This window comes from Gracilinanus agilis, chromosome 6 (assembly GCF_016433145.1).
Source record: "Gracilinanus agilis isolate LMUSP501 chromosome 6, AgileGrace, whole genome shotgun sequence".
Taxonomy (NCBI): domain Eukaryota; kingdom Metazoa; phylum Chordata; class Mammalia; order Didelphimorphia; family Didelphidae; genus Gracilinanus; species Gracilinanus agilis.
In genome coordinates, this window is record NC_058135.1 from 11,166,368 (window position 1) to 11,192,208 (window position 25,841).

Below are 25,841 nucleotides of genomic sequence, written 5' to 3' on the forward strand. Positions count from 1 at the left end.
AAAAAAAAATCAAAACCCTCAAGGAATCCCTTTCCACACAGACTAGCCTATTGCTTTTGTGAGCCTCCCCCAAACTAGGGTCCTCGTTGTGGATGTCCAGTGCCAGGTCCAGAAATGCCAGGCTATTCCTTCTTTTCTGTAAGTCATGGTGGCACACAAGTCAGACAGGAGACTCCGTCCCATCGAAATCACACAAAGATGAACTGCTTAGCTCTGCTGGGAAATGTGTGGCATAAAGAAAATGAGGCTAAGAACTCTAGAAATCAACTCAGGCAATACATTTTCCTTCCACAAATACCATCTCTTTCTGCCCCCCCCCATTGCTTGCTTGTGTAAAGAGTAGGTATTAAGCACTAATATTAAGGTGTGAATGAAGAGATGTGGACACGCTCACATGTTAAATATACAGATGTGACTTAGGGAACTAAGGATCAAAAAGAAGTAAGCAAATCTCTCACACCGAAGAATCTCAGAGCCATGGGAATCCATGCCCGAGGTTGTCATGTCCTGCAGCATGGGTTGGTTCCAGAAAAGACCACTTGATGTGTCCCATGGCATAACTATTACAGCTGGCAGAGGGTGAGCATGGAATGGAAGGGTTCTCTGCCTTGGGGGAGTCTCAGGTCTCACGCTTCCATCCTCTTGGGTGGGGATTATAGTTGCCATCCCTGAAGGAGAAGCCGTACTCAGACTTGGTCTCCATGGTCATTCTCTCAAACCCAGTCCTAGAGGGCTTCCTGTAATAGGCAGAATATGGCAATGGGACATCATACTGGCTGTTGGCATAAATGGTTTCTCTGGTGCTCTTTGGCAGGCTAGCGATGCCATTTTCCCTCCTGTTGAGTGAACCCAGGTTCGTCTTCTGAAACTGAGGTGCATAGGAAACTCCCAGTTTCCAGTCCTCAAGTGGCTCTGGCAAGCTTTTCCTCTGGGCAGCAGAGACTACATGGGCCACAATGGAATCTTGGATGTTTCTGGGGCCAAAGGCATCATCCACAAGGCCAAGGGGAGACCTAGAGGCTGCTTCCCAAGGTGTGAGTCTCTTGTTGGGTTTTGCAGGCTCACCAGCTGGTTTGCTGGGGTAACTGGGGGAAGGTTGGAACATCAGAGGAGAAGTGGGAGATAGAGTGGGTGTAACTGGTCTTCTAAAAAGTGATGACTGTCCATCATCCTAAAAATAAGAAAATTGTCAACAAACCATATTAGTGTCAAAGATAATCAGTGGGAAGATTCCCCTTGGATGAGGGGCTGATAATCTACTTTCACCCCCAACATATATGGGAGCCCATTCTTCTTAGCACCCCAGCCCTGGTGCTTTAACTTAAAGCATCTTCCTCCTTCTCCTTCTCCTTTCCTCCTCCTTCTCCTCCTCCTCCTTTCCTCCCTCTCATTTCAATCTTACACTGGCACATCACCTTTGTTCACTGTCTCGTCAGGGATAGCATTGCTTAGGTAGGGCAGTCTCAAAACTTGGTTCTGAAAGTAGTCCTGTCCGCATTTCTATGCCATTCTCTCCCTTGAAAAGCAGTATGGTGTTTCTCTTAGAAAGAATACTGATGGTCACATGAAAAAAATGCCCTTAGGGGGCAGCTGGGTAGCTCAGTGGAGTGAGAGTCAGGCCTAGAGACGGGAGGTCCTAGGTTCAAACCCGGCCTCAGCCACTTCCCAGCTGTGTGACCCTGGGCAAGTCACTTGACCCCCATTGCCCACCCTTACCAATCTTCCACCTATGAGACAATACACCGAAGTACAAGTGTTTAAAAAAAAAATTATTGTTTTGAAAGATCACACTGGAGTCAGACAACTTGGTGAAAGCTGGATCTGCACCTTAAAGACCAATGAGGGTATTTCAGTCACTAAGCACAGATTCATGAAGAACACAGATTGGTTCCCAACAAATCCAAACCTAAATCCACAACCACTGTCACAACATCACTGCACACTCTTACAGCCTTAGGAATACACAAATCACTCTCTTGGGCTCCTTCAAAGGAGCAGCAGGTCAGGAGTCAAAGGATTTGGGTCTTAATCCTGTGTAAAAGGAAAGAGTTGAATTCAACATCCTCCAAGATTCCATATATGCTCTAAAATTACCACCAACTTTCTCTAAGCTTCAAAAGAATCTATTTAACTTGGACACCATACATTTAATAACAAATGTACTGATTTCATTCATTTGACTATACTGAAGTGATTATGCACAGACAAGCAGCTATGGGCACCATGGTGCAAAGTACAGTTAGCCATTCTTGCTCTCTACCTTGATTTCCCAGTCTGTAAAATGGAGATAATAATAGCACCTACCTTTAACGGATGTTGGGAAGAACAAATGAGATTATATTTGTTAAGAACTTTACAGTTCCTTTCACAGTGTAGGTAATAAATGCTCCCTCTCTCCCTTTTTCCTTCCTTCCTCCCTCCCTCCCTTCCTTCCTCCCTCCCTCCCTCCCTCCATTCCTTCCTTCCTTCCTTCCTTCCTCCCTTCCTCCCTCCCTCCCTCCCTCCATTCCTCCCTTCCTTCCTTCTTTCCTTCCTTCCTTCCTTCCTTCCTTCCTTCCTTCCTTCCTTCCTTCCTTCCTTCCTTCCTTCCTTCCTTCCTTCTAACTCTTGCTGTGGAATGCCCACAAATGTTAGTGGCCTTATTTCTCGTTGAGTGGGATGAATAAAAGTCTTGTAAGGATGATAAAGGTATTTCTGCATCATGATTGATTTGGAATTGTTCCCATTGCTTTCTCTCTTTGGGCAAGTAACTTCAAGACACCAATTTCCATATTTGTAAAATGAGGAGGTTGAACTAGAGAGTTGCCAAGATCTCTTCAGCTCTACACCTCTAATTCCCCGACCCCGTGTTAGGCTGCCAACTGTCCAATGGTCCCTACCCCTGGCCTCTGGAAAAGGGCAGTACACCTGATAGAGATTGACCTAAACCACAACTTGGGAAAATCTGACACAGGGAGCAATGTGTCACACTATGGAGTAGTAGACAAAGGCTCAAACCAGGAGAGAGGAAGACCTGAGTCCAAGTCTGACCTCTGACATATACCGACTGCGAGATCTTGGGAAAATTACATCATATCTCAGCATCTTAAGTGACTTTCTAAGACAAAAAGTTACAGAACAAATCAGGGAAGCTTTCACACTAGGAGTCCCTCTCACGAATGAAAGAATACGATTGTGCCCCTTGACTCCTGCCTCAAACAAACAACTCATCAGTGGTATCTCTGATATAGGGCAATAATAATAACTGACAAATTTGGAAAATACTTTTAAATCAATAACATACTTTACATTTGATTCTCTGACAACTCTGGGAGATAGGTACTGTCACCCTCATCTTAGAAATGAGGAAAAATTAGAGATATCGGTAGTAACCCAAGAAATCACTTCTGGAAATTGGATTTGATCCCAGCTTCCTGACTCTGATCCCTGCAGTCAGTGGCCTCTGAACAAAGCAGCAAATAGATATCACAAAATGAGGAAGCCATGAGGTGGAAATGGCAGAGCTCAGGGTTTGAAGTCGAAGGGTCTGAGTCTGAATCCTACTCCTACCACTCATTGCCTATGAGACTTTAGGTTTGTAGGCTTTAGTTCCCTGATCTGAAGCAATAGGGAGCCCCCGAAGGTTTTTGATCAGAGTGGGGACATGGTTAAGTTCATCTAGCTGTGGCCTGGATGACCAAGGAAGATTAATGGGGAAGCCATCTGAGGGATGAATTGGAAAGAGGAGAGTCTGAAAGTGGGGAGAAGAGTTTGGAGGCTATTACAATAGTCTAGGTAGGGTAAAGGCAAAAAGAACTAGAGCTGGAGAAGTGGTCTTGGGAGAGGAAAGAAAAGGGAGGAAGGGAGTCTTGGCAATTGACTGAATATGAGGATAGGGGAAAAGGTGAGAGACAGAGGAGAGTTTGAAATGTCTTACAGAAATTGAATCTGGATAACTGGAATGGTTAAGTTCTTGTAGCCAAACAGGAGAGCTTAAAAGAGAAGAGTGGGGGGCAGCTGTATGGCTCAGGGGATTGAGAGCCAGGCCTAGAGGTGTGAGGTCCTGGGTTCAAATCTGGCCTCAGACACTTCCCAGCTGTGTGACCCTGGGCAAGTCACTTAACCCCCATTGCCTAACCCTTACCACTCTTCTGCCTTGGAACCAATATCCAGTACTGATTCTAAAATGGAAGGTAAGGGTTAAAAAAGAGAGAAGAGAAGAGTGTTTAGAAAAGATAGTGGTTGGGGCATACTGAAGATGAAAACTCTGGATCGAGTGTCCAGCTATCAATTGGGATTGTGGAACTGAAACTCAAGATAAAGACTTGGGCTGGATAGATATGTCACTCTAGGCCACAGCTAGATAAACTTGACCATGTCCTCACTGATCAAAAATCCTCAGCACCTCTCTATTTCCTCAGGGATGAAATACAAATCCCACAGGCTAGTATTTAAAATCCTTTACCCCAACTCCGAACTCCCCCCTCCTCACATCACTCCCTTTCATGTACTCTCGGTTCCAGCCACTGACCTACTCTCTCCTCCCAACATTTGATAAATTCCATCTCCCCTCTTGGAATCCTTCATGGGTCATCCCAGGGGCCACTTCTTGCAGAAAGCTTCCCTGATTCTCCCTCCCAGTCCAGCAGATTCCCATGACTGGTGCTCTCTCTCTCTTTTCCTTCAGCTTTTGTCAAGCGGTTCCTCTTCCCATTCATGCCATGTCTCTCCAATAAAAGCTTCTTGAGGGAAGGGGCCGCTTCTGTTTCTGAGGCAGGCAGGTATTACAATGGAGAGATCAATGGGCTTGCAGTCAGGAAGTCTTGAGTTTGCCTCCTGGCTCAGACATTTAAAAGCTGCGAGTCCTTGGGGAAATCAGTAACTCCTCTCAGCCCCAGTTTCCTTATCTATAAATTGCATATAACAATAGGACCTCCCTTACAGTGTTGCCAAGAAGACCAAATGAGATAACATATGTAAGTTTTTTAGAAATCTTAAAGCATTTCATATATTTTGTTTATTGTTATTATTATCATTATTTTTGTATATAAGCACTTTGGAAACTTTAAAGTTAAATGTTCACTACTACAATTATTTTTGCTATTTTTGTGCTTGAATATAGAAGGTGCTCGATAAATCCTTGGTAGATTGAATTGGTGAAAAGAAATATATTAACTATATTTTATATATTAATTATTATTATTAAATATTAATACATTAATTAACAAATTAATATATTAATATTATATTAAATATTATTATTAAATACATTTTTATATATTAAATATATGACTATGTGCCAGGAAAGGTGCTATGTATTGGAAATGCGAACACAAGGAAATGATAGTCCCTGACCTCAAGGAATTTGCACTCTAATAGAGAGACAACACATTTGAATTGAATTCTTATGTCACCTTCAAATAAAAAAATATCAACACTGTGTCTAAAAGTTGTTTTTTCCAATTAAAAGATGACATTTTCCAAGTGCTTCAAGCCAGAGCAAAGGACTGCTGTTATCATCCATTTACTTATTCTGTCTTTTGAAGTGTTGCCTTAAGCTCTGGGTGCTCATATGTACTTATGTAGTAGAGAAATCTGCACACTGCACATTTCTCTCCATAAATAAGAAGGGAAGAGCCTGTCTATTAATGGGCTGTCCCTGAGCTGATGGGAAAAGGCCCAGAGCTTGAGGGGCAGCCACAGCTGGCAAATGACTTGCGGTGTCTGAATGCCATATGCAGAACATTGAGTCTCTCTATATTTAAAGCAGATCATTACTAAAGTGTGATGAGCTCAGCCTTGGCTCCCAAATAACCCTGTCCATAGTACTTGTCCAGTGCCAGGAAATAATGTGAAGGTTTCCCCATGGCTGGAGTTTATTGTCATGCTATTAACTTCTCCTAGAGGGCTAAGCTCCTTGGGGTCATTTCCTGACCTTGAGACATGCTCAACCATGGAGAACTGGTCAGAGGAAACAACTATCATGTTTCAAGGGCTCAGAGAATCTCAAACTGAAAGGAGCACGAGAAATCATCTCATTCTACCTGCTCGTTTCATGAAGGAGAAAACCGAGTCTCAAAAAGGTGATTGGAGCTGTCCAAGGTCACATAGATGGTATGAGCCAGATTTCGATTTCAAACATAGGGCTTTAGTCTCTAATTTCATAAATTCTGCCCTGCTGGACTGGTTCCTCTATGTCAATTTCCTATATTTTGGTCTTTCTGCAAAGTTCTAGAGGAGTCCATGCTTTTATTTCCTTCTCCACTAAACAAAGCATTTTGATGGATGCTCCCCAAATTTTCCATTTCATACATAGTTTCCCCTTCAATTTTCGACCATTTTGGGTGGGACTTTGGAAAAGGTAGGGAGAAAATGTACTGAAGAATTTTTGTCTTTAGAAATTAAATCATCAGAACTCAAGAAAACATATAGTATGTCTTTCTATCCATTTCAGTTATTTCATTAGTCTGGTCATTAAATTCAGAGGTAGGTATTTGATCAGAATGTAAGTAGAGTGTTGCGTTTAGTCCTTGCCATCCATTTTAAAAGATGTTGAAAGACAGAGATAATCCAGAGAAGAAGGAAAAATATAGGGGAGGGGGAATCATGGAGAAAAGAACACTAGAGGCTGAGAGGGAAGTAATTCCCCGTCTTCTGTTATTTGAAGGGCTATCATTTGGAAGACGGGTTATACTTGCTCTACTTGTCCCAAGAGGGCAGTACTGGATCAGTGGCTAAGTGTTTTGAAAGTCAGGGTTCATGGAATGATGGAATTGTGGAATCTCAGAATTCCCAGAGGTCCCTGATACTGAGGCCAGAATTCCCTCTGCAACATTAATGAGAAGTCCTATTCTACTTTGGGATAGCTCTAATTTATAAAGAATGTTTATCTTTACATTGAGCCAATTTTTATTTTCTATCACATGCACCCCAGTCTGGATCTCTGACATCAAACATGACTAATCCTTCTTCCATATCACAATCCTTCATGGACTGTCCTTCTGAGCCCTCTCTTCTTCAGGCTAAATATGCCAGACTCACAGAATCAAAGAATTACATTTCAGAGTTGAGAGGGACCTAAATAGTCACCTAATCCAGTCCATGTCCAAAGAAGAATTCCCTATAACATACCCTACAGCATGCAAAGTTTCCTACAACATACCTGGCCGAGCATCTAGTATATGAAGATCTCTAATGAGGAGGAACCCAATTCCTCCCGAGCCAGTCCATCCCACTTTGGAATAACTCTAATTCTTAGGATTTTTTTCTCCTACATCTCCCCATCTACTTCTATCTCTCTTGGCCCTTAGGTCTGCATTCTGGGACCAAGGAAAACAAAGCTAATATATCTTCCAAATGACGGTCCTTGAAAACAATACTTGAAGAACTTCAGAGTCTTATCTTCTCCAGGCAAGAATTGTAATGGACATTTCTGTCATTACTTCAACCAGTCTTCATGTGGCTTGGACTTGAGACTATTCCTCATGCTATTTACCCTGCCCTGATCAATCTTGAATTTATAATTTACCCTCCTTAAATGCAGTGCTCAGAATGGAACAAAACATCCCAGATATGTTCCGATTGCGTAATCATCCTGGTTACCCTCTTCTGGACACCTCAAACTAAGCACAAGACTTCAGAAGGGAACCAACTATAGACTGGTAACTCTAATAATTTTGCGACTGGTACAAAGTGACCTAATCTCCAAAATTAAAATGACATTGAATCTGCTTAGTCTCCAGGATTTTCCTCAGATCTCTGATAGCAGTAACTCAGTGAGCTCATTTGTAAGTGACTTCAGCACCCTTGGAAGGAACCCATCCAAGCCTGGTGACCTGAGCTCAGTGAGGACTATTGGCATTCTCTCACTGGCACTTAATTCCCACTTAGCTATTTTTTGTGTGTAAGTGCTATACTTCCCACCTAGAGTATTCTTCTTCTTGGTAGGAAAATAAAGGAACAGAGAAGCAGCATATGTGAAAGAATTTCCTAGCCATTAGAGTTTCCTCCCCAAAGGCACGGATGGCATCAATGAGTTCCTCTTTAAATGGCAGCCCCTCTCACTTAATAATTGAAGAACCTGAGGCACAGAGAAGTGAGGACCATTCCCAAAGCCATGGGTCCATTTTAAGTGGCAGAGCCCAGATTCAAACCCAAGCCTACTAATTCCCAGTGAAACACTGTCTTCTGCACTAGGCTGCCCCTTTAGAAGTTCAGTAATCACTTGGCAGGGAGGGTGTTGACAAGACTGATCCTTTCCTGGGTGGCAGTTAAGACTCTTTCTAATTCTCAGATGCTCTGATTGCCCGATTTCTTGTTGCAATCTCTTTTCAAGCAATCGTATCCTGGATCAAACTGACCCCTTTCACATTCTCTCAGAAAGAAATTGGGCAAACAAGAGGCCCCTTAGGGGGACTTAGAATAGAAAATTCAACTTCTGAGGAAATAGTTCTAGGGCGCAAGTAAAATCAGTGTTGAAACTTATTGGAAATGCCCTCCTTTTTATAGAATGAGCACTTACCACCTGCCAGCACAGTAAGGAACACATGGCCCTCCAACCGCAAATGATTATCTCTTTCCATCTCTTTCTCATTCTGTCTTTAAAAAAAACACAACAAAACCCTCACCTTCCATCTTAGAATCAATACTGTGTATTGGTTCCAAGGCAGAAGAATAGTAAGGGCTAAGCAGTGAGGGTTAAGTGACTTGCCCAGGGTCACACATCTGGGAAGTGTCTGAGGCCAGATTTGAACGCAGGACCTCCCATCCCTAGGCCTGGCTCTCAATCCACTGAACAACTTAGCTGCCCCTAGAAGGTATTGTTATCATCAATCATCAATGAAGTGTCTGAGGCGATATTTGAACCCAGGTCATTCCAAATCCAGGCCTGGCTCTCTACCCACGAATGGAGTCCCTTTCCATGCGACTGGTCAGCTAATCATCTCTCAGAGATATGTGTCTGATCTATAAACAGATTCCAGACAGACTGGGAAAAGCATGAGGAAATCAGTGTCATTTCTTCCACTCCTTTGATAATCAGCATTTCTTTCTAAAGTCAGGGCATTGACAGACTAAGCATACGGGGAGGCCAGTCTCTTCTTCTACAAACCTTTCACTGGTCCTCACCCATAATCATTGGTATAGCCTTGCTACATCCTCAGCACACTAAATCCATCAGAGGTACAACCTTCCCAGCTGCAATGTGTGGCATGGCTGTACAGGTACACACACACACACACACACACACACACACACACACACACACACATGTTTTTGCTTTCCTTTGCATTTCCAGTAGGAAGCAGCTTGGCGGCTCAGTGGACAGAGTTGGGCCCAGAGTCAGAAAGACCTGAGTTAAAATCCAGTTTTATACCCTTCCTAGCTATGTGACCTTGAGTGAGTCACCTAACTTCTGATTGCCACATTTCCACTCTGGATGACAAGGTGGACAATGGAGGGACATGGAACCTGCACACTTGAGACTCTGGCATTCCAGAAGAATCCCCCAATCTTGTGTATGCTCCTTATTCCCTGGGACAACAAACCATAAAATACAACTTCACCTGAGTCTGGAAAGGAAGATGCTAAGTAACCAGACCCCAATAAATACGCCAACCGTGATCTATAGGGTATTGGAGCCCCACTCCTTGGAGGAGGCTGTCACCCTAAAGCTGAGCTGCTGCTCCATACTATCAGTGCCACAGAGGCTCCTCTACTAGCCCCTGGGCTTATCCATCAGACCAAGGGCTGCCTGATTAGACTATTCCACCTGCTACTATACCACCATAAACCACCTCTTCTTCAAATAAGATTCTTTTCTTACTTCTGGATTGAACAGAGTTTGATCTCCCATTCTTGGGTTGAGACCCTGTTGCAACTTGGGTGTGTTTCTCCCACACCAGCTGGGGGCACCAAGAGATTGAACATCTTGCCCTTGGTTTCCCAGCAGGTATGTGCCAGAGGCAGGATGTGAAAACCAGTTTTTCTACCTCCAAGACTGACCCCACTAGCCTATACTGCCTCTCTTTTAAAACCTTTAATGGGTTGGATTCATTTGAGTTTTCCTGATCTAATTAAAGGGATCAGAGAGTTTCCATACTGAACCTAGTTGGATTTTGATTATAGCAAAAAAGGTTCAAGTTAGATTCCAAGGAAAATGTTCTAATATCTTGGACTTGGGAGGATAGGGTCAAGCCCTGTAGGATTTCTTGGTATAGGGGACTCACAGAGAAGGAAATTCTCTCAACTGAGGCAGGTTGGTACCCTCCTGCGCCTGAGAGTTTTAGAAAGATACTCTAATGATCTGCCCAAGGTCATACAGCTAGTATGTTTCCAAGGTGCAACTTGAATCCAGTGTTCCTGACTTGGAGACCAGTTCTCTATCCACTGTATCAGCCAGGAGACCTAGAAGTCAGGAGACCTGTGCTAATATCCATCCCATCTCTGAACGTATGAATTGGGCTTTTGCCCACCGAGCCTCAGTTTCTCCATTCCAGAGTAAGTGTGAGGAAGAAACTTTAAAGGGCCCTGGCAACATGAGTCACTTAATTTACTTGGAAAGAACTTACTGAATCTAAAGGCAGAAGCCATTAGTCAATGAAGCTTTCCCCTGGGAATATCTCAGAAGAGAGCTAACTACTTTCCTTCTAGAATATTTCCCATGTACTTTTAAGTGTATTCTTGCTCTAATTAAGCTGGCCCTCTCAGAGCTCTCTTTAACCCAGCAGTTCTTAAAAACAAAGCCTTTGAAACCCAAACAAGCCGCCTCAAGCACTCGAGAGGATGGCATTGTGTAAAGAGGACTTGCTGCCATCTGCTGGGCCTTCTGCTGCACCAGGCAGCCTGCAGAGGCTTGGACCAAAGAGGCCTCCTTCCTTCGGCCATGACAGGCCCCTGGGAAGGAAAAACCCCTTGGAAGCTGGTGAGATGATAAACCCAATTAAGTGTGGGTAAGCTGGCCTGCCAAACCAGCTACAGCCTTATAAAGGAGAAAAGCTGGCCAAGGGCTTCCGGATTGAAGATGCCATGAAGACAAGGCTTAGCCTCAGATAGACAGTACCGTGTGGAGGGAAACCTCCCTTATGCCTCGATGATCTAAAGGGTGAGGAAACTTTTAAAGGTTAAAAAAATAAGGGGCAGTTAGGTGTCTCAGAGGATAGCCATCCAGGTCTAGAGACAGGAGATTCCGGGTTCAAATTTGGCCTCAGACACTTTCTAGCTATGTGACCCTGGGCAAGTCATGTGACCTTAACTGTCTAGTCCTTGCCTCTCTTCTGCCTTAGAATCAATATATAGTATTCATTATAAGATGGAAGGTAAGAGTTTTGAAAACAAATTCAGATAAAGAGATCTAAAAGGGGACAGCTAGGTAGCTCAGTGGATTGAGATCCAGGCCCAGAGATGGGAGGTCCTGGGTTCAAATCTGGCCTCAGACACTTCCTAGCTATGTGACCCTGGGCAAGTCACTTAACCCTCATGGCCTATCCCTTACAGCTCTTCTGTTCTAGAACCAATACACAGTATTGATTCCAAGATGGAAAGTAAGGATTTTTTAAAAAAGAGATTTGAAAAAACCTGTACATATTTTGCCTCCTTGTTCAAGTCCCTTCCACCTTCTGGGGTCCAGTTTCCTCCTAGGGTTAGAATTGGAAGGGATTTTAGAGGTCATCCATCCATTTTACAGAGAAGGAAAATGAGGCATGGAAAAATAAAGTGATTGACTATTAAAGTCATACAGGTAATAAGGATCAGAAGATTTGAACCCAAAGGAGCGAACTCCAAATTTAGTGCTCTTTTCCATTATACTACCCTCCCTCTTTATAAGACTGTAAGAGGTTAGCAGTATTCTAGAACCTCATAAGAGTCCATTTAAAATTTTCAGCATGAACACTTTCATCTTTGGAATTGGCAAGATGCTACAAACTTTATTTGTTTTATTAATTCCTAGACTTAAGAAATAGGAACTGGATTGCTCAGTGGATAGAGTTCTGGGCCTGGAGTCAGGAAGACTCATCTTTCTGAGATCAAATTTGGCCTTGGACACTTACTAGCCATGTGATCCTGGGCAAGTCACATAACCCTATTTGACTCAGTTTCCCCATCTGTAAAATGAACTGGAGAAGGAAAAAGCAAGCCATTCCAATGTCTTTGCTAAGAAAATCCCCAAATGGGATAATGGACAACCTGAAAGGATTAAGAAACAAAATTAACAAAGATCACAAGATTATCAAAAAGAATTAAGAAAGTGATGGAGAAAATGTTAACAATGCCGGTCAATACCCCAAATATGCCTTCCGGGGCTGGTTGTTAAACATTTTCCATCACACCCCAGGAGGTTAGGCTCAGCGACCTCTAGATTCCTTCTAGCTCCACATGAATAACAACAGCCATGCCTAGACATGACATAATTGGCATCTAATAGCACAGAATTCCCAAACAGTTCAGCACCAAATGCCGGCATGTGAAAAAAAGAGAGCATTACCTGATAGGTGATCAGTCTGCATCTCAGAATGTCAACCTTTCAAGGATTCTCCAATGATAGATCATGGGACAAAAGCCCACCTTCCCCCAGCACCTGCCCAAGCCTGGTGCAGAAACTGCCACAATAGCAACACCTGGCAGAACACCACAATCTTGTCCCTCAGCCTGTTCTGCATCCCTGGGCACAAGCCTGGGAATCCAAAGCCAACTCCCTCAGGATCATCCAATGAACTGGACCCAAGTATCCCACTTTGACCAACAGAGGCAATCCAGGTTACCTCATCCCAGACAAACACACTATAAGAGATTGCCCCCTTCTCCCATCTCGTGGAGACTCGGCAGCCATAGTTGCTATTGCTGATCTCTTTTCCCACCTACCCCCTTGCACTCCCTTGCTCTCCCTCTGCCCCCCAACTCTACTGCCATCAGTCTCCCATCCCCATTTGTCCCCTCTTTCCCTCTAAATAAAGCTTTGCTGTATTACTTAACTCTGGCCCCATCTGTCTTGGGTCAGACTGACATCAGAGACCATCTTGCCTGACCATTATCTAAATCTCCCACTTTGGTCATCGAGCCTTTACTGGAAGGCCTTCAGTGAGGGGGAGCTCACTCCTCCACTCCTCTTTAGGAGAGCATTTCATCCTTGCATCTAGCCCAAATCCACCTTTGTACCTCTCTCCACCACTGTTCTACCCTCTAAGGCCAGGCAAGAAAGTTTTATCCCTCTTCCTTGTGCCAGATCTTCCTTTGGATTCTTGAAGACAATTCATATTCTCTCGACACCTTCTCTAATCTTGGCTGAAAGTCCTCAACTCCTCCAGCTGAGCTTCTTGGGACATGATCTCGAGGCTCTTCAGCCTCCTAGTCACCATCCTGCTTATCATCATTCTTCCTAAGATGTGTGTCAGAGCTGGATAGAATATTGGCCATGTGGTGAGACATATACTGAGGTTCATGTGAGCTGTGACCTCTCGGTACTGCCTGTTGAGGCTGCTGTGTGACACCATTGGCTCACCATAGGGTCAGCATCAGAGACTGAGAGCTAGAAGGCACCCTGGAGTCAGGTCCTCTCATTTTACAGAAGAGGAACCTGAGGTTTAGAAAGAAGTGAGTTGCTCAGGGTTACACAGCTAGCAAGTATTTGAGGTAGGATCTGAATCAGGTCTTCCTAGTTAGAGTTTCATTATTTTTTCACCTACCTCAAACTCCCTATCATTTGACAGACTGAATAGCATGCTGGACTAGAAGACTTGAGTTCAAATCCTACCTTAAATAATTATGTGGCCCTGGACAAGTCATTTAACCACTCTCAGTCCTAGTTTCCCCATGCCTAAAGTGAAGCTAATAATTCTTGTGTCAGGAAAGGGTTTTATAAATTTTGAAGAGCTTTAGAAGTAAGAACCTGTTCTGTGTCTTCCTGATTGGCTCTTATCTGTATGGAGAGGGTGGAACATGAGTGTGATGGTCAGGATTACTGGGTAGGAGAAAGGCAAACCATTCTGAGCTTCCTTCATGACCTCCTGTAGGAGACCATCCTGGTTCCTCCCTTTCCTCTCCCCTCTGCTAGTACCTTCCCCTCCAGGATAACCTTCCATCTACTCTGTGATATCCATCATGAATTCCATGCTTTCTTCTCTTTTAGGATGGGAACTCCTTTCCCTTCTTTGAACTTCCAGCACTTAGCACACTCTCTGGCACTATTTGTTTACTGCCTGATTTTAGGGACAGGGATGAGGAGATTTCCTCTTGCCAACACCAGGTGACACCATGACTTTATGGGTATTGTCTCAGCAAGTGACCAAGAACACAAAGAGTTAAGTGACCTACACAGGGCCACACACTAGCATGGATCAGAGGTGAGAGTTGAACCTAAGGCTAGCCTGGTTCCACGGCCAGCTCTCTCCCCCTCTGCCAGGCTGCCTCTCCATGTGATAGTGGCACAGAATTTTGTGAATTATGGGGCATAGGGAGGGCTGACATTTGAGACCTTCTCAAGAGGAATGTGAAACAATAGTTCGGCTAACAGGCTATTTTCAAGTTTGTGTCTCACATAAATGCAGCCACTTTAAAAATACAAAGTTCAAACCAAAGTCAACAACAGCCAGACCAACCAGTGAATTCCTCTCAGTTGGGAGAGGCACCAAGCAGAAGCCAGCCCACTTACTCCTTCCTTGGCCCAAGTACTTTGCTCCTCCCTTCTTGGAGAAGTTCTGCTATAGGGGATAGGGTCAAGTCCCAACGCCAGACGAAGGGGTTGGCACTGTCTATTACTGACCAGATCCACCCCCCTCCCATGCACTTACAACAGTGACGATCTGCAGTACGGGAAGGGAAGGGGAGTTCTGGCCACCTCCTGCGGATAAAGGTGCCACATAGAATAACTGGAGGTCAGACATAGGAATGACACTGCTCCGCAGGACTCTATATGGCCGGCTACCTAGTGTCCTAGTCCCATGATGGCAAACCTGTGGCATGCATGCTGGAGGGTGCCAGAAGGGGTTTTTCCCCTCCCTCTCTCCATGCATGCCTGAAGACATTTCTCACATCATTCTCCCCTCTGTCCAGCAGCCCAATGGAAGTGCTTCTTCTCCCCTGTCTAGGGTAAGGGGGCAGCTCACATGCCGTGTGAATGTCACGATTTGAGCACTCAGTCTCTAAAAGGTTCACCATCACTGCCCTAGTACAAGGTTTCCCAAGACTTCCCCAGGAATGAAGATAGTTCACAAAACAAGGAAGGTCCTGCTATGCCCAGGACTGCTCGAAGGGCGACGTGAGAATTCCAAGGCCTTTCCTCTGAGCTAGGCTCCACGTACCTGGGTCTCATCCTGTGAAGAGTGTTAAAGATTTGGGAGATTGCCCATTTGCCTTTTATTTCCCCTTTCACTTCTTGGAGGTGACAGTAAATGGAAAGATGAGGCCATTGGACATATATTCAGCCTTGACATGTGCTCCTGACTAGCTGTGTGACCTTAGGCAAGGAAGTCACTTTACCTCCTGAGGGTCTCCATTCCTCCTGAGTAATATGAGAGAGTTGGACTAAATGATCATTAAACATCCTCCACCCTCTGCCCCCAGCTCTAAATCTAGGACAAATGGACAAGGCTTATTTGTGTAATTTAACATGTTACTTCCCCTGAGCTGACTATAACATTTTAAACACATTCTCAATTTTACATTAATCCAAAGTAAGCTAAAGAAATTATTTTTATGGATTGTTTTATAAAAAGTAGAGGAGGGGCCATCATTTTCTTTTAAACCAAAGTGACGTATTATTGGGAATTTTCTTTGCTTGACTATGTGAGCTTATTATGAAAATGTGTTTTGTAATTGAATAAAAGTGTTGGGATAATGTAAGCTTAATTCCTAAATAAGTTTCTCCTTCTTTTCTACGGTGGGAGAGGGAGAGTAGGAGAGAAAAAAAAATCAATTTAATTAAAAAAATAAACTTTGATTAAAAAGTAAAGCACACTGAATAGGACATGGTGGGGAAAGTGAGGCATTGTTACAGAAAGTTTGGAAGCTACTGCTTGCTTGTAAGTCAGCCTGGTTCAAAGATGGCTCATGGAGTTGTGAAAGAAGCATTGACTTCATTGAGAGCAGTGGTTCCCAAACTTTTTTGGCCTCCCGCCCCCTTTCCAGAAAAAATATTACTTAGCCCCCTGGAAATTAATTTTTTTTAATTTTAATAGCAATGAATAGGAAAGATAAATGCACTGTGGCCATCACTGCCCCTCTGGATCGCTGCAGCACCCATCAGGGGGCAGTGATGCCCACTTTGGGAATCACTGATTTAGAGGAACTGGTATCAAATCTTCCTTTCATCACTTACTAGCAAATGGCTGTGGCCAAGACCTTTCCCTTTGGGGTCTTTGTTTCCCCCTCTGTAAAATGAGGAGTTTGGATTAGATGATCCTAAGATATTAAGGGTAAGGTCAATCTCCACTCTGAGCTTAGCAGGATTTCCTAAATCTCAGAATCTCCCTCCACCTTTCCCTGTCACCAACACAAACAGAAAATCCCTGGGCTTGAGGAACATCTGAAGTCATCGGTACTTTCTGGAGCCAGAGTTCAGAGCCATCTGAGAGTCATTTGTCATCCCTCCTCCCAAGAACAGCCACCCGCTCAGACTTTTCACAGCTAACATTTCGCAACTGACCCTAGTCCCGAGGAATCAGGGGCTTTAAAAGGGACACTAAACCCCTGGTCCAGGATGACACTGAGCAAAGAGGAGAGGACATTTCTCTGTTTGCTCTCTGTTTGCTGTTCTCTGCAGAAGTTAGTCTGGCTCTAGCTGGGCCCCTGATCTGGCAAGGCTGGCATATGGCAACTTTGGGCACTGAGCTACCCTCTTCAGAGGGCTCATCAGAGGAAACAGATATGCACACTTGAAAGTGACCTGGAATTTCTGTACTCTCTGTTCTGGGACCGACTCAGCCAAGACCCAGAAGCTTGGTACCAGGTTGCCCAAAGGTTTCAGCTACAGAAATGCTCAAAGACTGTCTACTGAGTTATAAAAGGCAAATATTCTGTACCAGTGAAGGGAAAGGCTAAACTGAGTGGAGCACTAACACTTAAAGAATTTTATGTCATGGAGAGAAAAAAGGAGTCAGCATGGGAAGGCCTTAATACATAGTATTAGGAAGATTATCTAAATCAGTGAGATAATGGATTCATCATTTCCTAGAGTATTATGATTATGATTATTTTCATTGTATTTTGAGTCCAGCTAGGAACAGTTCTAGGATAAATCCCTATCCTGATATTATTCCTTTCGGTTTAATATTCTGGAAACTTTTGCACGAGGGGATAAAATGATGCTTTTTCAAGTTGGATTAAAGTATTTGGGGTATAAGCTGACTTTCTAGAGCAGAGGAGATTTTTTTGAACCCTTATCTTCTGTCTTAGAATAGATACTAAGCATACTTTCCAAGGCAGAAGAGCAGAAAGGACTAGGCTATAAGGATTAAGTGACTTGCCTAGGCTTACACAGATGGAAAGTGTCTGAGGCTAGATTTGAACCCAGGACCTCCTGTTTCCAAGCCTGGTTCTCTGTCCACTGAGCTTCTCCTAGAGCAGAAGTTTTAAGGGTGTGTGTATGTGTGTGTGTGTGTGTGTGTGTGTGTGTTTGTGTACATGTATGTATATATACATATATATTATATTATTTAATATATATATTATATATGTGTATATATATCAGACTTTGGCAGTTTGATGAAGGCTATGGGCCCCTTTTCAGAATAATGCTTTGTTCTCTCCCTTCATAATTGGAGGAATGTCAGGTAGAGATTAGATTAGTGAAAATAAAAGTGTCATTTCCTGGGCAGCTGGGTAGCTCAGTGGATTGAGAGCCATGCCTAGAGACTGGAGGTCCTAGGTTCAAATCTGACCTCAGACACTTCCCAGCTGTGTGATCTTGGGCAAGTCACTTGACCCCCATTGCCTACCCTTACCACTCTTCCAGCAAGGAACTAATACACAGAAAGTTAAGGGTTTAAAAATATAAAAAAACAAACAAACAAAAAGTGTCATTTCCTCCTCCTTCCTTCCAGTTCAGAGGCCCCCTGAAATCACTCCCTAGACGGACTCCAAATGAAGGAGCCCTGCTCTCTGAAACTATCTTTGAGGCAGCTTTCATAGCAGGCGTGATGCCAAGTGCCTGGATCTTTTCCCATATGGCTTTGATGAATCCTGTTCGGTCTCTGTTATCTTCATCATCATCATCATCATTATCATCAGGATTGCTGTTAGTATAGACTTTCCTGTGATTTCATTGGCATAAATGGAGGATTCCGAGTGAGGAAACTTCCTCCACTGATACTGATTGCCGCCTTTCCTGCAATTTACAGTTGTAGAGAATTACCTAGATCGCTGAGAAGTTAAGCAACTTGCCCAGGGTCACATAGCCACCAGATGCCAGAGGCAGGATTTGAACCCACAGGTTTTCCTCCCGCCAAGGTCAGCTCTCTGTCCAAAAAGGTTGGTCTTGCTTATTTGGTAGAATGCAAAGCCAGTGCATTGACTCTCATTCTGACATGCCGTCAGGCGCTCACTGCAAGCACCCTTTTATGTGGAGTTTCTGCTTTCTCCACTGTCAAAATGAGCATGTCCTCAGTCTCATCTGAAACAGGAAAAATGCAGCCATATGGAGAAGCCAGTGAGGCAGCAGGATTTAGTGGGTCGAGGACCAACCACCTTTGAGTCAGAAAGAAAGATCTCTGATGCTGATAGCAAGTCATCTCTCCTCTTTGTGCCTGGGCAAATCTCTAAAACACAAGTTACAGATGAGTTCCTGATCTGTGTTGGTTGAGGGAGCTTGTGTGCCAAGAATCATGGACTTGGAGTTGGGAAGGAAACTTAGAAGCCATGGAATCTAAGCTCTTCATTTTACAGATGAGGAAATCGAGGCCAAGTGGACTTCTGTGACTTGTCCATGGTCACACAGTCAGTAGGTGTCTGAGGTGGATTTGAACATAGAGGCCTCTCAGAAGTTTAGGACTCTAGGTTCTATATCACAGTGGCCTGGACCAAAAGAAGGAAAAAGGAACTCACATAATTGTATCTTTTGCAATTGTAAAAGAGACAAGAGGCTCTCTTAAAGAGGTAGCCCTTTATTCCTTCTACATATCATGGTGGATGTATGTCCATCTGTCTGTCTGCATCTTGGGTAACGTGCCCATCTTTGGCATCCTTTATAGAAAGGCCTATTTGACTGAGGTTGCTTCTCAGGAAGTAAACTAGTATGGATATGCTATTTATTGGACAGAATGATTGGCAAGAACTCCACAATGGAATCAATGGATCTTGGAATCAGTGACTCCTGAGGATTCAAATTTGGAAGGAACCGTTGAGGTCATCTAGTTCATGTCCTCTTTGGAGACCCAGAACAGTAGAAATGATATCCCCAAAGCCTTGTAGGTAGTTGAGCTTGATTCAAACCCAGGTTTTCTATTACCATGGCATTCAAGATTTATCTCCCGGCATGCCCCACTCCCTACCTGGTATTTCAGTGGCTGTTTGGATGGCTGGCATTGCTTTTATCCCTATCCAAATTATTAGGACATCACTGAAACTGGGGCCATGTGATTTCTTTCAGACTTTCATGAACACTAGGTAGTCTGAATAACCAATGGCCTAGGTCTGTGGCGGTGAACCTATGGCACTCAGAGCCCTCTCTGTGGGCATGCATGCTATGCCCCCAGCAGAGAGTTCACCATAGTTTACTAGAAAGCCAGAGGGACCCAGGGTCAGGCTGCTCCCCTCCCCATCTCCATGAGCTCCTGAAGACATTTCTCACATCACCAAACCCTCTGAAAGGTTCACCATCACTGGCCTAGGTCAGTAGCCAAGATGGTCACTTGACCTATTGTGGAAACTTCTACTTTCTAAAAGCTGTCTGAAGCAGCTTGCTTCCTTGTATTTTCTGTTTCTAGGAAGAAAATGTTTCCCTCATTCATCTAGAATCTCTTAAATTCTGGGAACACATCAATCATTTTGTTTCCCAGAAGTCTCTTGGCTAGATGGATACATTAGAAGCAGCTAGGTGATACCAGTGGTTAGAGCACTAGGGTCAAGAAGACCTAAAACCAAATCCAAGCTCAGCTACTTACTGGCTTTGTAACTCTAAGCAAATCAACTAACTTCTCTCAGCCTTACTTTCCCTATAAATGGGTATAATAATAGTACCTACCTCCCATGAGGTTGGCATGAGGACAAAATGAGATCATATTTATAAGGTGTTTTGCAAAGCTTAAAGATAAATGATATGGGAAATGACAAAGATAAAGGATATCACTCTTCTTTTTATTATTAAAACACAGCAGTTTTCCAGGGGTATAGCTGCTCTTAGGGACATGGGAAGGTAGAGCTAGTATTGGAAGGTTAGCTGGTCTAATCTCACCTTACCTATCAGAAAACTGAGAAAACCCGGGAAGAAAACACGACTTTTCCCAGGGTCACACATGTAAGAATACTGAACCGAGGCAAGATTCAAGCTTCACGCGCCCCAGCTTTAAGGTCAATGCTCTTCCCACTGGAAATTTTGGAAAGATGCTCACCTGGGAGTGGGCTGGGAAGGAGGGATTCTGGGGTAATCTATCAGGGAAAACCTTTGCAAAAATTCGTCTGAAGATCTAGAACTTATGCATCCCTTCTAAGACAATACCTTTGAAATCAAAGGCTGCAAGGTAGGCAGTTTTCTGTTCAATAAACCCACATTCGAGTCTACGTCTAGGTGTAAAGACTGGACAGTTTCTGCTGCGGCTGGCCTTGTTTTCATGCTTCCTGTCCCACAGGCGTATTGCAAGTCTCCTCCTCCATCTAGTCTCTCTATCCCTCCTCCCAATAATAACCATAAAGGTGGGACATAGTGATGTTCCTATCCTGCCTGGCCATGCAATCATTTTCCCTTTCTAAGCATCTGCTTCCTTTTATCTAAAATCAGGGGAGGGGCTGGATCCAAATTAAGGCAGCAAAGTGCTGCTAACCACTAAGAAGACAGCATGCTGGACTTGGATTCAGGAAGGTCTGAGTTCAAATCCTGAATCAGAGACTCCCTAGCTGTGTGACCTTTAGCAGATGAGGAGACTTCTCTAGACCCTCCAGTTTCCTCCTCTGTAAAATGTGAGGGTTGGACTAGATTACCTCAAAGATCCCTTCAAGCCCATGCCATGACTTGATGAGCTGCATCAATTCTCCTTTCAATTCCCCTTATACTCCCAAGATGCTGTTGAATCAATGCCAAGCCTGTTGTTATTGGTTTTCCTTTTTGTATGGGTCAGGAACAAAGACAAGAAAGGAGCCGTGGCTTCGAATGTCCCTTTGGCCATCTATCCATCAGTGTCATAGCAGGTGAGCCAAGGAGTCAGCTAACCCCATTCTGACTGACAGCTTACCCAACCAGTGGCATTAACAGGAAGAGGGAGAGCATATTCAAATGCACACATCCCAGACATTTCCCAGCTGTGTGACCCTGGGCAAGTCACTTGACCCCCATTGCCTAGCCCTTACCACTCTTCTGCCTTGGAACCAATAAACAGTATTGACTCCAAGACGGGAAGGTAAGGGTTTAAAAAAAAATGTACACATCCATGGAAAGTAGGTATGGTACTGTGCATTTGGATGGAGAAGGACCGAGGCAGAGTCTAGGCGTGGTCTCTTATTAGCTCTATGATATTAGGCAAATTCCCCTACCTCTCTTGGCCTCCATTTGCTCATCTATAAAATGGGGGTTATGATGTCATCTCCTACCTATCTTGCCAGACTGTGCCTAGCCTCAGAGAAGATAGCATTTCCCTGTAAATCTTACTACAGGTTCAGTGAGCTGAAAAGTGGCAACTAAAGATGACATTTACTTATATTTCTCTGCATTTAGTTGGGTCAGGTCTTTCAGAGTTCTAGGTTCTCTCAAGGGAGGAAATGGGGTTCGTGGGCAGGTTCTAGAGGAACAGAAGGACTTTTAAAAATTTTTTTAAACTGACTCGAAACTACCACACCAATGCAACTAACAACAATATGGAAATAGGCCCTGAACAAGGACACATGTTACAACCAGTGGAAATGTGCGTCGGCCATGGGTGGGGGGAGAGTGGGGAGTGAAGGGGAAAGTAGGGGCATAAAATATGTAAACAGGTTAAAAATGAATATTAATAAATGTTTAAAAATTTTTTAAACATTTATTAATATTTATTTCAGAAGGACTTTTTTAAAAGACCACTTTGTCCATAGTTAGTGAGATCCAAAGCTACCTGGTCTGTTTAGACCTTTTTCTATTATGTTCTGAACCCAGGGTTTATAATAATAAGGCTTTGACCTTTTTAAAAAAAAACCAAAAACATTTGTAACTGCATTTCAACAGAATTGCTTTCCTTTATAATTCTGCATTTTATTTGATGAATTTAAAAACATCATTTTGAGAATAGACTTTCCCAGGCTGCCAAAGGGGCAGAGAGGCTGAAAAAGTTACGATGGGGGGGGGGGGAAGGAATCTTGGGAGCCTTGGAAATAGGAGGCTTTCTTCAGGGGGTGGCTTGAGGGACTAGAAATGGTGTCACCTATTGCCCTATTTGGGTATCTCAGAAACTCCCTAAACTTGTTTCATGGAACTCACCTAACCCTGGTAGGAAAGAAGTCTGTAGGATGGGCTTCTTTCCCACCTGAGGCAAATGCCATTGAGTAAAAAGGTGCTGAACTTGAGTTTGGAAGCCTTGGGTTTGAATCCCAGTCTTGCCATTCCTGACTTTGGACCTTAGGCGAGTTTCTTGGAACTTGTTTCGGTTCAAAATCTGAGGAGCTGGACTAGATGAGCTTAACATCCCTTTCATACTCCACTCCTTTCACTTTCCTCCACCAACAAAAATATCCCAGAAGCCTTTGTTTTCAGCCTCCTTTTCACAGGCAGAAAGTGAAAAAACAAGGGAACGTTTTAAGAAAAATTAGTCCTTGGGAGATTGTAGCTCAATTCCTGTTTGAACTCAGGGATAGAGAGAGAAATGTACCTTTGTTGGCATAAGGTACTCCTGGATGAGGAAAGTCCTTCTACAATGCAAGGAATGATGTAAAGTCTTAAAGGATTACTTAGAAATCTTCTAGTTTATTAAATGGCCATACTTTCCCCTGAAAGAATTTAGTCAGTTTTGATGGGTAGATGATTCTCATTTCTAAACCCAGTTCCCTTGCCTTCCAGAATATTATAGTCTAAGCCTTTTTGATCTTAAAGGATTATTTAGAGAGGCAGTGAATTGCCTAGGATCACACAGCTACTATGTGTCAGAACTTGAACTCAGGTCTTCCTGGCTCAAAAGTTTGCTCCGTAGTCACTATGCTACATTACCTGTCCCTTTATGATCTTGTAAGTCTGTAACTGACAACAAAACAGCCAGGGACCTTGCGGATGAGAGAAGAGGGCATTCAGTTCCCTTCCTCCCAGTAGATTTGGCTTTCCCAGAAACAACCCCATTGTTTTCTTGAGTCCTTCCCTATCATGTTGTTTAGAACATCTCTAAGTAAGAGGCAGCATTCAGGGATCTTATGGCAGAATTCTGATTGATCAGCTTCTCTGGTTGTCGGATGAACCAGAGAAGACAAAAAAAGCGCCTTTGGCTGAGAAGTCCATCAGCCTTTCTCAGCCACATGGCACTTAGTGAACTCAGGAAGCTGCCCTGGGAGAAAGTAGGACCTCTGTTGTAATGCTTTATCATTTTTTCAGCAGCAAACTACTCGTGTTTTCTAGTAAGTTCATCCACCCCTTTCGAATATCACCCATTTGCTGCCCTGACATCTCCAGTGTAAATGATGGCATCACCAGACTGAGAAGCACAGCCAAACTCGGCTATCTTATTGAGTCAGACTCCTGGAAGAAGGGAGCCAGAGCTAGCTAGACTAGTCCACAACTTCAAAGGCTTTTTAGCAACAGAAAGAAAACAAAACCAAACAAAACAAAACAATTTAGGCTTTCTTAGAATTCTGGAAACTGAGGCCTGGAAAGAACCCTTGAGAATCAAATCCCTGCTCCCACATCTACAGCCACCATTTGACTGACGGGGAAACTGAGGCCTACGTATGACCCTCCCAAGTTCCCAAAGACTGTGCCGGAGAGCTCTGCAACTCAGCGTGTGAAATGAACAGATCTTTGTCTTAATATGGTGGTCTAGAGTCATCTATGCTCTATCATGGGACTGCAATTCCTTCTTTCACCACTAATAATGTTTCAAAACTTCCTATATCTCATTGCTATGCAAGCTGGTTTCATTTAGTAGAGAAATAGCATAGAGCGTAGAAGAGTTTCCTCTTCTGTAAAATGAAAAGTTTGGGCCTCCTAGCTCTGGGATTCCATGATCTTTGGGGAAAGTACCCACCCTAGTCTAGGTGACTTGAACCCAGAGGAATAGTAGTAGCGGTCTGTCATCATTAGCTCCAAATGAAGGCTCTCTGTTGGGCCTCCCCTCCCTCTACCAGAGAAGTCCGTGGCCTCCTTCCCCTTACCCAGTGCTCAGCCCTAAATCGCTGGAGAACCTTGAGCGGCAGCAGATCTGATGCTCTCCAAGGAACTGGTTTGGAGATGTCATACCTACCCATGCCCAAGTCCTTTGGTTCTTCCTTTTGAAACTCTGGTAAAAGGACGAGGCTGGGCCCTGTTCCTGATGCATCTCAGTCAACAGCATTAACAGACTGATTGACTGGTCTTAAGGAGATCTTCCTAGGCGTTCTTTTCTGAACTATCTCCAGAGCCCTACATTCAAAGCACTTCCTCTTTTCGGGAATCACCAAAGGGAGTATGAGTTTAATTGGTGTGTGTCTCCATCCCTGCCTTACTAAAATAGATGGGTTATTGGATGGGGCCACTACCCTACGGCTATTCCTCCAGATGTGCCTTGAGAACCAGCAGGCAGAGTTGCCAGGGCAAAGGGCGAAGAATCAAACCCATTGTCTTGTAGCAAATTCAGATGTCCGGTTTATTGGTTACATTCTTTGGATAGCAGTGGCAGTATCTGCTCTGCCTCTAGATAAAAAGGCAAATAAGTGAGCAAAATGGAAGGACAGCCTTCCCAAGCTGGAAGGAAAACACCACAGAAAGGACCAAGGACAGAGAAAGCTCATGCAAAATAAAGCAAAATGAGCTAGGCGTCTCTAGCAGACAGGTAAAGAAGGAAGGAATCTTTTTAATGGTCAAGTGAAGAATACAGCCGGTTGCCTGTGACTTTGGGGGGAAAGGACAAAGAGACAGAGAGGGCTAAAGAAGTAGAATGGGACCAGGCAAGTTTCTGGTGAGGTTTCTAGGAGATTCGCCTGGGCAGAATGGCTGCGTTTTCTTCAGCGTTTTTCAGAAACACTTTGCCATTTTCTGCCTTAGTTCAAGTGAATTGCTTTCCGTTGCTACTCTGGACCAGGTGAGCTGCCGGTTCAAGAATTTGGAGGCTTAAAATCGGGATGAGGAAGGTCTTCGGGTCTGTTGGTAGCCCATACGCTGCCTCAGAGTCAGGGGGAAGATGGCATGGCACGTGGCCAACTCCAAGCTGAAGCAGTCAACTTGCCTGGCTCCTTCTGGTCCATCCGAGAGGAGAAAGAGAGAGGCTGTGCAAGAATGCAACAGGAGAGAACAGTGGAAGAAGCCAGCGGTCAGAAAGGAAAAGAAGTCCGGGTGGTTGTCCAGAAATGGCCATGCTCATTGCATCCTTTCCTGGCATAGCCTCCATGCACACATGCATCTCTATGGATACCAGGATCCCTCACGTGATACGGCCCACTCCCCCAACCCTCCTCATGTTGCCTTTGGCTCCCACTGACCATGGCCAGGCACCTGACAGAATTAGACCTGCGTTCAGCTCCACCTTCTTGCACAGATCCATCCCTGCCTTGGCTTAGTAGATCACATGGATGTGCCC

At 44.0% G+C, this 25,841-nt stretch overlaps 1 protein-coding gene across 2 annotated transcripts in view; it reads right to left on the minus strand.

Annotated features, from left to right (window-relative positions):
* Positions 1-619: 619 nt before the first annotated feature.
* The window catches only part of SYNPO2 (synaptopodin 2), a 34,254-nt gene continuing 9,032 nt past the window's right edge, over positions 620-25,841 (minus strand). The window contains exon 3 of one of the 2 annotated variants that reach the window (XM_044681008.1): positions 620-1,171. In XM_044681008.1, coding sequence (XP_044536943.1) covers positions 620-1,171 — 552 coding nt within the window. Of the gene's footprint in view, positions 1,172-24,887; positions 25,531-25,841 lie in introns of those variants that run through there. The other variant, XM_044681009.1, reaches the window with a different exon arrangement.